General features: G+C 39.5%; 1 protein-coding gene across 1 annotated transcript in view; it reads left to right on the forward strand.

Moving 5' to 3' along the window:
* VAV3 (vav guanine nucleotide exchange factor 3) overlaps window positions 1-14,104 on the forward strand; it is a 412,369-nt gene that overhangs the window by 264,669 nt on the left and 133,596 nt on the right. The window contains exon 18 of the mRNA XM_043460478.1: window positions 10,678-10,703. Within this exon, the coding sequence (XP_043316413.1) occupies window positions 10,678-10,703 (26 nt within the window). The remainder of the gene's footprint in view (window positions 1-10,677; window positions 10,704-14,104) is intronic.

Genomic DNA, 14,104 nt, shown 5'->3' on the forward strand with positions numbered 1-14,104 from the left:
GAAAGTATGTAAACATCTCATTTATTCATCTGTAAAAATGAAATTAGAGGATTATTGTGAGGATCATATGAAATAATGATGCATACCAAAGTGCTGGGACACAATGAAAACTCAGTATTTTCATCCAAGGTGTTATGATAAGCTATTTTTTGGAAAGGAATGCATACCCCTGCATTGAATGGTGGATTCTTAACCACTGGACCACCAGGAAATACCACTTCTTTGAGTTTTGAACTTAAGCCCTGTACTCTCTTGATTCTTTGTCTGCATCCTTAAATTGCCCTCCATTATCCTTCTGTTTTTCACATCATGTCCTCATTCTTTTTCTCTCCTCTTTCTGTCCTTTCCTGCCCAAGATTTTTAAGAGACTGATGGCATTGAATGCCCACAGTCAGTTAATTAGTGGTATGGAGGAGTCTTCCCTTTCTTTGCCTTCAGATTAGGATTTGCTGGGTAGTCCTTAGAAATAAAGGGATCTATTCTCAGAGCGAAGAGGAATTTCCATTCTAGCTCTATTAGCAGCCTTTTCTTCCTCACTGCCAAATAGATACCCTCTGAAAGTTGGAAGTCTCCTGACATCCTTTCCTCAGCCTCACCCCTTCCTTCCTGTTCTGGTGTAGGCAGTAGTCATGGGTAGATTGTAAGTTTGAGCTTGGCAGATCTGTGTGCAGTAAAATAGGTGATATTTTGAGGACACGGGCAAACTAGACTTTATGGGCTGTTTCCTAGTCTGCAGAGAATCCCAGTTCCCAGTATTGGTTTTAAGTTTTTGAACAGTTCTTTGTTTTGACAGCCAGGACTAATTGCTTGCAATTAATTTTCCATGAGTACAATTAATTTTCCATGAGTGATGTGATTGGAGAAAAATGGGTGTATGGGAGAAGGGCAGGAGGCAGGACGAGATATATCAGAGGCTGGAGACATGGTTTACTTGAATGGGGCTTTTGTATGGAGGAGAGAACTTAACTGGGAGAAATCATCCCAACAACCAAATTTAAAGCAAGTGAATAGTGTTGATTTAAAGCAAACTTAAAGATTCCAAGTCTCTCTGTAAAATAAATCATAGGTGACTTGAGATGACCCCCAAGTTTTATAGAGCTTTATGGCTTCATTGGTTAATAGTCCATATTCTCTTCAGGAGACAAAAAGAGATTCTACTTGGTTCACTGTTACTCAAGAATCCACTTGTGGTTCAGAAAGGCATGGCTAGTAGGAATGGCTAACTTGTTGTAAACAAGTTGGATATAGTTGGGTTGGAAGACAGTTTCAAAAAGTGGAGCCTTTCATTCAACACTGGACATGTCTATAGCTAAGGGAGTGGTCAGTTGGAAAAGAGTTACAAGTGGTACAAAACAACCCAGGGCCTCAGTTCAGTTCAGTCGCTCAATTGTTTTGACTCTTTGCAACCCCATGAATCAGCACGCCAGGCCTCCCTGTCCATCACCAACTCCCGGAGTTTACTCAAACTCATGTCTATCCAGTCGGTGATGCCATCCAGCCATCTCATCCTCTGTCGTCCCTTTCTCCTCCTGCCCCCAATCCTTCCCAGCATCAGGGTCTTTTCCAATGAATCAACTCTTCGCATGAGGTGGCCAAAGTATTGGAGTTTCAGCTTCAGCATCAGTCCTTCCAATGAACACCCAGGACTGATCTGCTTTAGGATGGACTGGTTGGATCTCCTTGCATTCCAAGGGACTCTCCAGAGTCTTCTCCAACACTGCAGTTCAAAAGCATCAATTCTTCGGCACTCAGCTTTGTTTATAGTCCAACTCTCACATCCATACATGACCACTGGAAAAACCATAGCCTTGTCTAGATGGACCTTTGTTGGCAAATTAATGTCTTTGCTTTTTAATATGCCATCTAGGTTGGCCATAACTTTCCTTCTAAGGAGTAAGCGTCTTTTAATTTCATGGCTGCAATCACCATCTGCAGTGATTTTGGAGCCCCAGAAAATAAAGTCTGACACTGTTTCCACTGTTTCCCCATCTATTTCCCATGCAGTGATGGGACCAGATGCCATGATCTTAGTTTTCTGAATGTTGAGCTTTAAGCCAACTTTTTCACTCTCCTCTTTCACTTTCATCAAGAGACTCTCTAGTTCCTCTTCACTTTCTGCCATAAGGGTGGTGTCATCTGCATATCTGAGGTTATTATTTCTCCCAGCAATCTTGATTCTAGCTTATGCTTCTTCCAGCCCAGCGTTTCTCATGATGTACTCTGCATATAAGTTAAATAAGCAGGGTGACAATATACAGCCTTGACGTACTCCTTTTCCTGTTTGGAACCAGGGCGTAAATGAAGGCTAAAGAGTCTTTCACCTTGCAATTGTCATTTCCACTGGTCATCGCATTGCTGGCCTTATTCAACTTGATTCTTCTATATCATCTGTCGCTGTTAATCATTCTCCTTCACATCCCCTCAGGTCATCCTTTGTGTATCTGATTAATTTTTCTGGCATTACCCATAATCTGCAACCCAGGTAGATAAGGCTCCATTTCCACTTAAGGCCTCTCTCCTGAGCTTTGAATTCCAAATCTTCATCTTCTAATGGATCCCTTCCCAGGTATCCTGCAGCGACCTCCAGTTTCAGATATCTAAAACCAACCTCAGTAGTCATCACCACTAACTTCCTCGTATTTTTTGTCTTAAAGATCCACCACTCATACAGTCACCCAAACCTGGGGGTCAGCCTTGGCTTAACAGCCTCTCTCATCTTCGTTCACTTACCTATTCTTGTTAGTTCTCCTCCTAAGTCTGTCAAGAATCTGTGTATATGGTATTGCTATAGATTAACTACAAAAATCTCCTCCCTGCTTAGTTTTCCTTTCTCTATACACTTTGCAATGTGATCTTTGTTAAAATCAAGGCTGCTGTAGCCATCATTTTCTCAGTATATCTTCTATTCCTCACAGAATAATGTTCAAAATTTAATTAGACAGTGAGCCTCTCGCTGATAAGAACCATGCTGAATTGATGTTCTGACCTCTAGGAGACCATGATGAATAGATGAGTATGTGGGTAGACCAACAGATAGATAGAATAATGAGTAGAACTGTAGTACACCAAGATTTCTGGGCCCTGAAAATCACTGTGGTCTTGGAAGCAGAAGTAGGAGGCTGTGGGGGATTGGACAATTCCTGGTTCTACCCTTGGAGAGACTGGAGCTTGAGTGATTGTGGGAGAAGTGGAATAAAAACCTGATCTGAATCCCTGGTTGGTACTCTAAGTATGAAAGATGGAAAACTGAGTAGACTTTTGCATTCCTTTATAGTATTTATTCAAGTTAAGCTTCACACCCTGAGCACTGATCACTCAGCCTTTGACAAGGGACACTTGGGTTAGGTTAATAAGTAGCAAGAAAATGACCTGGCTCATGGGACATCTAATGACAAAAATATCTCTATTGCTGGAGGAATCTACTTCCTATTCCATTTGGTCCCATTTTTTAGAATTTTTGCTTGGCTCTTAGTGTTTCCTTTCTCTGAAATATGCTCAATTTTCTTCCTACAGTTCCAAGATTACTCTCTTTTATTAATACTTCCTCTCCAATCTCTTTGCCAATCTTTTAACCTTACTCTGCCCATCTAATAGTTCAGTTCAGTCACTCAGTCGTGTCTGACTCTTTGCGACCCCATGAACTGCAGCACACCAGGCCTCCCTGTCCATCACCAACTCCCAGAGTCCACCCAAACCCATGTCCATTGAGTCAGTGATGCCATTCAACCATCTCATCCTCTGTCATCCCCTTCTCCTGCCCTCAATCTCCTGCCTGCTATCTAATAGTAGTCTGCATTAAATTGTTCTCTTACCTTAAAAAAAAAATTGTTCTCTAATTAGTTTGTGTGTCAGTTTTATGTCTTTGCCAAGGTTAGGCTGTATCATGGTAACTAGAAAACCCCAAATCCCAATGGTTTTAACATATAAAACTTTGTTTTTCACAAGTTTATTGTGGGTTCTGGCCTTATAAGTAATGGCTTAGGGATCCAAGCTAGTTCCATCTTATGACTGTGAATTCAACATGTAACTCCTGGCTTGCTTCCCTTAAGACCTTTGAACTGGAAGTGAGCAATTCTATTTGTTAGCATCAGAAGCCCATTGGTTAAAACCAGTCACATGGCTTCAACTTAATTATAAGGGAAGCTGGACAAGTAGTGGAACCCATGAACTTTTTGGTGAGCACTACTGTCTCTGACCTTTTTAATTTTAATTTTATTTTTTAAGAGTTTTTCACAATGAGTTCAGTTCAGTCGCTCAGTCATGTCTGACTCTTTGCAACCCCATGAATTGCAGCACACCAGGCCTCCCTGTCCACCACCAACTCCCAGAGTTTACTCAAACTTATGTCCATTGAGTTGGTGATGCCATCCAGCCATCTCATCCTCTGTCATCCCCTTCTCCTCCTGCCCCCAATCCCTCCCAGCATCAGGGTCTTTTCCAATGAGTCAGCTCTTCACATGAGGTGGCCAAAGTATTGGAGTTTCAGCTTCAACATCAGTCCTTCCAATGAACACCCCAGACTGATCTCCTTTAGGATGGACTGGTTGGATCTCCTTGCAGTCCAAGGGACTCTCCAGAGTCTTCTCCAACACCACAGTTCAAAAGCATCAATTCTTTGGCCTTCAGCTTTCTTCACAGTCCAACTCTCACATCCATACATGACCACTGGAAAAACCATAGGCTTGACTAGACGGTACCCATCCTTTAATCAGCCTTTATTTTTTAATGGAAGTTTGTAGCATTTTATTTTATTTTTACCACATCATGTGGCTTATGGGATCTTAGTTCCCAGACCCTCAGCAGTAAATGTGTGGTGTCCTAACCACTGGACTCTCAGAGAATTCCCTCTGCCACTTTTTATTTCCTTTAGTAGAGTATATGCTCCTTCACCATAGGGAATGTGTTTCTCATCTTTTCTATCTATCCTTTAATATCCAGTCCAAAGTCAAGGTGTTGATCATCAAGTTGTAACCCCTTCTTCCTAAATAGGAATATTTCATCCCAACTACAATCCTTGATGGTGTTGGATGTGGCGAAGATATTAAGCATTTGAAATAGCTCTTAGACGCTTCTTTTTTTGTGGAAATTTATGTCTTCTTTGGATGTTGTCTTCCCTGGGTTCAGAAACCTTTTATATTTTATGCTCTATATCCCTTGAATTTGTCTAGCCTTCATTCATCCTCAAAATAATAATTAGTTGGCAAAAATGCAGTTCATTTCTAAAAGTAATTCATTCATATTAATATTTGACTATGATAGATTATTAACTCAAGTACATTTCAAGTGCTTAAAAGGGTCTTTTAAGTTTATTTTTTTTCTAAGACAAACTATACAACTTGGAAACAAATTTGAAGGTTGGGTGATTAGTTTATGTCTTAACATTTGAGGATTTGTATAGATATAAAGAGAAGGCAGTTCTAATCTCTTTTTTGCTGAACTTGAGTTGACTTCTTCACATTTACCATGGCAACCTCAGTGATCAACATGTACATGGATTCTGAGGTGTGCTGCCAAAACTTTCCTCCCTTAATAATGAATAGGTATGAACTCCATTATGTGAGACTTTCTCAACAAGTCACTGCAAAACTGATGTAATTCTAGAGTGGCGTTTCTTTCTCACAGTATGCTACCGTGGAGGTCTAGCCCTAGACTTCAACCTTTGGGGGCATTTTTGTTTTTTTCCTTGTTGCAATATATGACTAAACTCCTCTGTCCCCTTCTTATCTTGATGTTGATCAACATAGCTTGCTTTACATTCTCTTGTTTTAAACAAGAAAGTAACATTGGAAGGCAAATATTGCTGGAACAGATGACTTCGGTTTAATTTGTCTTTTCCTTTAGGGGGAGTGCAAGCCTCAGCTGCTCTAATATTTAACTGAAACAGGTCCCCATTTGCTTATCTGTTTAATCACTCTTTTATCTAGACCAGGTTGCTGCTGCTGCTGCAGCCACTCCTGAAAGTAGCCTTGGTGTCATCATGGCTTAAACCTGCAAGATTGCTACCTAGAACCTACACCCCAAATTGCCATCTGAAATAGCTCTTTTATAAGTAGTATTGCAGTATTTGGGCTTTCCTGCTAACTCAGCTGGTAAAGAATCTGCTGCAGTGCAGGAGACCCCAGTTTGTTTCCTGGGTCAGGAAGATCCCCTGGAGAAAAGGGGTAAGCTACCCACTCCAGTATTCTTGGGCATCCCTGGTGGTTCAGATGGTAAAGAATCTGCCTGTGATGTGGTAGACCTGGGTTCGATCCCTGGGTTGTGAAGATCCCCTGGAAGAGGACATGGCTCTAGTATTCTCTAGTATTCTTGCCTAGAGAATCCCCACGGACAGAGGAGCCTGGTGGGCTACAGTCCATGGGGTCACAAAGAGTTGGGCACAACTGAGCGACTAAGCATACCACAGCACATCGCAGTGTTTTATCATAAGAGATAAACTTTTAGAATATAATTTTATTTTATCCTTCTACCACTAGGCATTTTATCACATGACTTTTACATAAACTGAAGTTTAATCATTGATTTCATAATCAAAAAATGACTTTGGTTCTATTTAACATTATTTAAAGTCTTTTATATAAATTAGTTATCTTTTTTAACTTACCGAGACAATTTTATATTCTAGAGTAGTTGTTATTCCTTCCATTTAATTATTTGGGTCAATTTAATGATAGAACTGGTAACCCATTCTGGTATTCTTGCCTGGGAAATTCCGTGGACAGAGGAGCCTGACAGGCTATAGTCCGTGAGGTTGTAAGAGTCAGACCTGACCTAGCGACTAAACCACCACCGCCAATCTTACATTAATAATTGTTAGAGTGAACTGAAAACTCATATGGTTGGATCCTTGTTAGAGCTCCTGAAAAGACTTGAAATCAAAGCCTCTTTCCAAGTATTAGTTATGTTTTTGTTTTTTCAGAATATTGCTATAGGTCTGAGTGGTGAAAATAGGGTTTGTGCAACTTCCTCCAAAATTTGATCAGTCCTACTGCCTTTCAGTTTTAATGTTTCATAAAAATAGAATATTAGCCATGATGATGAAGAACCTTCAAAGGCTGTCCTGGTAATTACTTTCCTGTGATCCCTTTTGAAACAAATGATCTTACTGGGCAGCAATTTGTTTAGTCTTAAGAAATAGAACTTCAGACAAGAGACAAAGCTAGTTGTGTAATAATGCATGCATTGAGAGCCACTTGTATTGGAAAACAAATATAATTGGACTGAAGTGTATGTTTAAACAAATGAATGATATGAGTCTAAAGTCTCAGTGAAAATCATTTGTCTTACACAAATACGTGCACTGTGCTGCTGTTGAAGATGGAGTTCTGCTCAGGCTCCAAGCACCTCGGTAACAGCACTTCTCTGAATTACATTAAGCCAGTTGGGACATGATGAAAGAACGCAAGGTATAAACCCCTTGAGGGCCTGTGAGTCACCATCTAGAAAGGTCTTGAAAGGGTAAGAACATTTTATAGTTTGATCAATAGGAGCCCGAGAAATCGGCTGCAGGGTAAGGGCAAGTTGAGGATTAAAAACTTTTGGAAACTAGAAGAATTGAATGACCATTCTAAGGAAATTTCCAGAAGAAAAAGAGACAGTAAAAGAGAGATCTTTTGTCATATCTCAACCGCCCACCTTTCTATTTGGTCAGAATTCAGCCAAATAAATTTGATAGTCATCAGCTCTCATTATCCTCGTCCTGATGTGGAACTGTGATGCGCAGAGAAGGTTTTAGAGCTCCGAGTGCCCGCCAAAGTAGCTTTGGGTACATATGAAGAGGAAATGAAGGATGGTGTTGCAGATTTCAAAATCAGAGCAACTTTCCCATAGAATACATCATCAGAAGAGGTTGTTATTCTATTTTCCCGTCCAGAATTGACTTTTACTTTAAACATGTATGAAACAGTGTGTTGCAGTTGGGTTTTCTGCTCCCTCGTCACTGTTATTTTTGTAAAAATTATAGCTGCTGCTTTGATACGGTTATCAGAATTTAGATCATGTTTGTAAAGGGGCCAATCAGTCTGATGGCACGACCACAGGAACAAGTACAAAAGTATAAATAAAGGAGCCTGGTTAAGAATTTCTGAACTCAGAACAGATTCTAAGAGTTATTTCTAGTCCTTTGGCTTTTGCCCTCTCCTCAGAATATTTACAGAACCCTGCCATGAAATATGACTAAATAAAACCTCAGACTTTTAAGAGCCACTATTTATGTGCTCTGCCCAGCATGAGCAGATCACAGTGTGAACTGCTCTATGCCAAGTCCGTGGAAGAAATGAGCCTCTTTTCTGGATGGCAGTGGGGAGGGTGGCGGTGCTGTGATGGCCAGGAGGACAGGGCATGGGGGCAAGGAAAGCATAAGCCCCCATTAAGGACTCAGGCCCTCAGAGTTAGAATTGTATCCAGCACGAAGCCCCTTGTCCATTTTCCAATCTGCGTTACACAGAGGAGCCTTTGTGAAGAGCAGGTACATTCAATAACTAGGAGGAAAGCTTGATGAGATGCAAAGCAGGAAAGCAGGAGACAGTAGGCGGCAGGAGAATTAAGGAGGGAGCGTTGGGTGTGGTGGTCAGCCAAGCCGAGTGTCTTCCTTATTGACCGGTCCCGTTCATACCTTGCCTGGACCTTCCCTGCTTTGTGTTTTGTGTCCAGTGCTCACTCATGCCTGCAGCTGGCTGGCTTGAACCGAGCAGCAAGACAGGAAGGGCCTGTAAATGAGGAGCTTCTGTTTCCTGGATCTGTTTTCTAGGTAGAGATGTGCAGGTATATGCATAGCTAGATCATCACCTTAGATACAGCCGTTTTCTCTCCCTGAGGAAACCCAGAGCACTGCTGGAACGTGATGTGCCAACTACTGCCATGTGCGCTACCCTAGGTTTTATGCTAAAAATAAAATATATTTAAACATATTGTAACAGATCAGCGTCACCAGGACATAACAACCATTCTGTGCAGTGTCAGAAAAAAAAATATTTCTGAATTAAAATTAAGATGCGCTCTCATTTTTAAACTCCGACCCTGAAAGATAGGGGATTTTCCCATTGAGAGGTCATCTGGAAATATCAAAGCTTTGCTCAGCCGGCTTGGATGGAAAATTTAAACTCTCCTCCTGTTTGGTGCTTCTTGCTGTCTGTGATTTCCAGTTCAGGCTCTTTCTCTGACTCACAGAAGAAGAAGAAAGTAGTGTAGGGCTTTTCTGGCTTATAGGTCTTTCTGGTTAAACCAGTGTAACAGGTATCACAACTTGTCTGTTAGGAACCTGAGTTCACCTAACCTGGGTTCTCGGTTTGGGCACAGTGTCCAGCCAAATGGCACTTTCATAGACCCTCTCCCTACACGACTTCCCTTAGACAATCTTTCTTCTGAAACTTTGCCTATTTCTAGCAGGGAGGAGAAGGGAAATAGCTTTCGGTCCTTTGTAAAGGCCAACTTCAGACCTGGCAAAGATGCCTTCATAGCAGTTATGTAGGAAAGTCAGCATGATAGGGTTGACACTGAAAAAGAAATGCAGGCTTTGCTTTTCTGCAGAAAGGTGACTTTTTCCTCATGCATCTTCAGTTCCATTAGTCAGGTATAGTCCTTTAAAAAGCAGAAAGGCCCCAAACCTGTTCCATGCCCCAGGCCGTCTTCCCGTGTAAAGCAGTCTGACAGCTACTCAGGTGTTCTGGTACTTTTCCCCTTGACCTCTGGTTCTGAGGCTTCTTGGAACCTCTGTCAGAGGTTCATTTAGTCTACAGAGCCCTCTTTGAGAACTACCCTTTCTCTCCTGATGTTCTCATCAGTGTCTTCTCTTCTCAGATCCTTCTTCAGAGGATCATTTTGGTTGGCAAAAATATAGCATAGGCTCAAAATGATGAGATGTTTTTCTGCAGTCTGGAGAAATTATAATATGCATAAGTACTCCTGGATATGGAGGAAGGAAACAAAAATATTCCCCACCAGCTTTTCCACGTGCAATATGTCTGTCTTCTCAGAGATACCCTTTGCCCTCTGCCAAGTTACTCTCTTGCATATCTCAGGGCCCTTCCTAACTGTTAGTTATTTTCAGGAACTGAAATGTAATGGAGTTTGCCATTTCTATTTCTAAACAGGTAAATTGGGATGAAAAGAAAATTAGCATTGGGATTGAATCTTGTCCGTTTTTAATTTCCATCTTTAAATCAATCTGTGTCCCTCCCCCCAAATAGAACTAAAAGAAACAGCCACTTCATGCAAAATTCATATGCAAATTTTATGTGTTAAATTTGCAATTATTATAGTAGTTGTAATACAGGCAATTGTAATATGTTTGTACCATGTTGTGTTTAGATTCTTAAAACTGGGTATGTTGAAAGAAAGGCTCCCATCTAGCTTTCTCTTATGTACATAAACTTGGTGCAAGTCCCTGTTTCAAGGAGCTTAATGTGGTTGGATTGAAATTGCTTAATAAACAATTGAAAAAGTTAAGCTTAACCTAGAAGTCATTTAGTACGATGAGTCACTTCCCTGACAGCCAATAAGGCAAGAGAACCTGGTTGCAAAACAATTACTAGCCCAGCCTGAGGGACCTTGGAAATATATTAACAGGTATCATTAGGAAAACAAAGCAGTAGTGTTCTACCACGCTGCAGAGAACAAGCTAAGGTTGCTAACTAAACAAAACAACTTCACTGACAATGCCAATTTTTACCTTTGTTTCAGAACAAGGGACGCTCAAACCGTCGGAGGTAAGATTAAAGTTTACATTTTTCTTATGTAACTTTTGCATTTCAGATTGTTTGCTAACTTAAGCAGGCTCAAACCCCTAAAATGTTAAATGTACCTTTTAAAATGGATAGAAACAGAGCTACAGTGACTGATCAAGTGCTTTTGAGTGAAATGCGCAGGTTAAATAAGAGGAGTTTTCAGATACCATCTGAAGATCTTAGGTAGAGGAAAAATGTGAATATTTCATCTAAGAATGTGGGTAAGATGCGCATTTCAGAATTTTAGGTACTTAATTTATTCAGCTAAATTTCAAATAAATACTGTAGCAATGTCGTAGCACTAATCTGGTGGAGATGCCTTTCCCTGGTTTCCAGCTACAGAATTCCACAAACCCTGAGGCTTATAAAACTTAATGCATCTGAAGGCATTCCCTTGGAATAAATCTTTTTGATCCTGCTGGGACAGGAGAAAAGGTGGCCCTCATCCTAGGATAAAACAATGTGACTGCCTGACATTCACTAGTACTAAGAAGTTCTAGCATTCTTCTAAGGATGTGCGTGTATGTTTCTGCCAGTTTTCCACCTGAGCAAAATCATGATTTGTATCATGTCTTCTTGATCAAATCAGAATCTGATAACATTTCCTTCAGTTTAACAGATTCTGAGATTTGATGGCTTAGAAGTATGAGATCCCTGTCACCTCTCAGAATAAAGCACTTTTAAGAAAATAGAAAAGAATGAAAAATGTGGCAGATTATAGGCAACTAATGCCTTGGCCTTCAACCAAAAGTAATATATTTCTTACCTGACCTCCCCCAAAAATCATAACAAAGAAAACTAAAATGTAAAAGGTCTGTGATTAGTACTATGAACCTGAAATACAGTAATCTGAGAATTTCAGAATAAAGACAAGTACATTCTTTATCAAATTATTTTAGCATATACAATTATATCTGATTAAGGGTGGTATAATATTAGTATGTTTTTAATAGGCTGATATTTACATAGTTGCTAAAAATAATGAAAAGTACAGCAAGAAGTCAAACAAGAGGTAACTGCTTTCACTTTTTTGCATCAGCACGTAATTTGTGCATATTGGGAACCAAGAATGTGATGTGAGAAAATTCACGTGTACCCTTTCAGTGTTATCCATCGGCTGTATTTTAGACTTTAAAATCTAGCTCAAGGAATGCATAACAGGATAATAATATTTTAAAAATAGGTCATGCAAGTTCTGCTAGGGCTAAAATAATTAATGTAAACTTTTTTTAGTGTTTAGTTGACAGGTAAGATTTTTCATCAGGACTGTAAGGGTTCTTCCAGCAGTGCGAGTGAAGAGCTTAGAAAGTAGCCTTCTTTTTCTTCTCTCACGCTATTATTAGATTATTGAGACAGATATCCTTGTAGAGCTTTGAACTGTAACTCAATATTACTTTACATTTATACTGCTAGATACATCTATTTTTTCCCCCAGGGAAGATGATTTCACTTGGTTTTATTTAAGTAATGAGAAATGGGTGTATTTACAGAAAAGAATGTGTGCTAATAATAAGTGGTTAATAATTTTCACACTGGTACAAAATAATGATACAAAAAAATGCTCTCCAGGCATTTAATACTCTTAAAAATTACACATTAAGCCTATTATGAAAAGAATTCATTTTCACATTGATTTTTTTTAAATGTAGCATCTGTGTTTTAGTGACTCGCTTAACTTTTGATTATAATAAGTGTAATTTTTATTTAATGTGTGATTCTGCTAATAATCTCTACTTTGAATGGATAATTATAGTGAAATCTTATACTGGTCAACCTATTTGGAAACTTTAGCTTAGCATAAGGAAGAACTGTAGCAAAAGAATGTTAAGAAACATCTTTCACTCCATATCTCCCCACTACAACTTTGTGAAAGGTGTATTCACTCTTAACACAAATGCTTATGTGATGTCTGGGAGTCTTTCCGAAGGTAAACAGTGAAGCCCTTTTGTAAGCTCTGTGATTTCTGCTCCCTCTTTGTTGGAGGTCTTCTTTTTCCTCCATGGACCAATTTGCCCTATTCTCTTCCCCTTTCAATAACCATGATTATGAGTGTTTAATTTGCACTTCATTCTTAAGGTAGGTCAGTTTTCAGTAGCCACAGGATCCGTCTTCCTAACCTGGGATGTTCTTCCAGATTCCCATTTTGGAGTGGACTTTTAGAAGCAACTTCTAGCTCCAGAAAGCAAGGTTGTCATTACATATCTATCAGTATTTAGTATGTGTATATATACTTCCGATCTATTCCTTAAGGTAGGTTTTTCTGCCTTTTAAGTAGAGGAACCAAAGCCAGTTTCATATAGCAAATGAATCTTTCCTTGTATTGTTGCTAAAATCAACAGAGAATTAGGTTTCTCCCAAAAGAGACAAGAGAGGTTCTTGGGCAATACAGAGATTTCTGTTAGAGAAAGGCAAGGTAATAGATAATGAAACTAGAAATAAAATTATGTTGGTTTGTTGTCCCCTCCCTTCCACCTCCCACTTCTTGGTAAATCAAAAGAAGTTTGAGAATGTCCTGCAGACTGATTGTCCTGGTCTCACGGGGGAGGGGGATCACCGAGAGCTCCTAGGGTGGCTACTTGATGGACCCCTCTCTTCCTCCTGGGATGGGTCTTGTCCAGCTCTGTCTCATGCTTTTGAGAATATAGGGTTTTGAGAATATATATTGGGGAGAGGAGTATTTTGGATGGGATATGACAGAAGAACAATTGAAATTTGCATTTTGAAATTGGGTAAACGTGTTCTAAACATTTCAAAATTTTTTAGAATATATAAAATATTTTTAGGTGCTTTTAAACTGTAATAAATCTCAAACTCTCAAAATGCACTTGATCTAAGTTGCTGAAATTTTCTCGTTCTCTTTTTTTTTCAATGCACCAAATCATAGTTTTGTTCAACTGCCTACTTTTCCTGTAGAAAAGTTTGCTTTCAGGGTCACTGGTTTCCAATGACTTGCAGGAGGAAAAACCTAAGATATAGTAGTAGTGCAGTACTTTAGTAGAAAAAATTTATCATTTACCTGAGCTTAAACATTCAAAATATCATGAAATTAATAATAATGACAATAATAATAAGCTATGACTTAATAGTCCTTACTGTGTGTCAGGAACTGTTGAGGCACTTAACATGAATTAACATGTTTCTCACCACAAATGCTATGAAGTAGGTGGTATTAATATCCCCATTTTATAGATGAAGAAACAGGCACAGAGACCTTAACTAACTTGCTCCCAATCAGATGCCAAGTGACGAGGAGGGTCTGAATTTGAACTTAGGCAATCAGATTCTAGAATCCATACTCTAAATAATTGTGCCATGTTCCCTATTTTAATCTTAACTTCAGGGTCCTACAGAGTTGCTCTTGAGCTCAAGTTCTCTTTTTCACT

This window comes from Cervus canadensis, chromosome 2 (assembly GCF_019320065.1).
Source record: "Cervus canadensis isolate Bull #8, Minnesota chromosome 2, ASM1932006v1, whole genome shotgun sequence".
NCBI classification, from domain to species: Eukaryota; Metazoa; Chordata; class Mammalia; order Artiodactyla; family Cervidae; genus Cervus; species Cervus canadensis.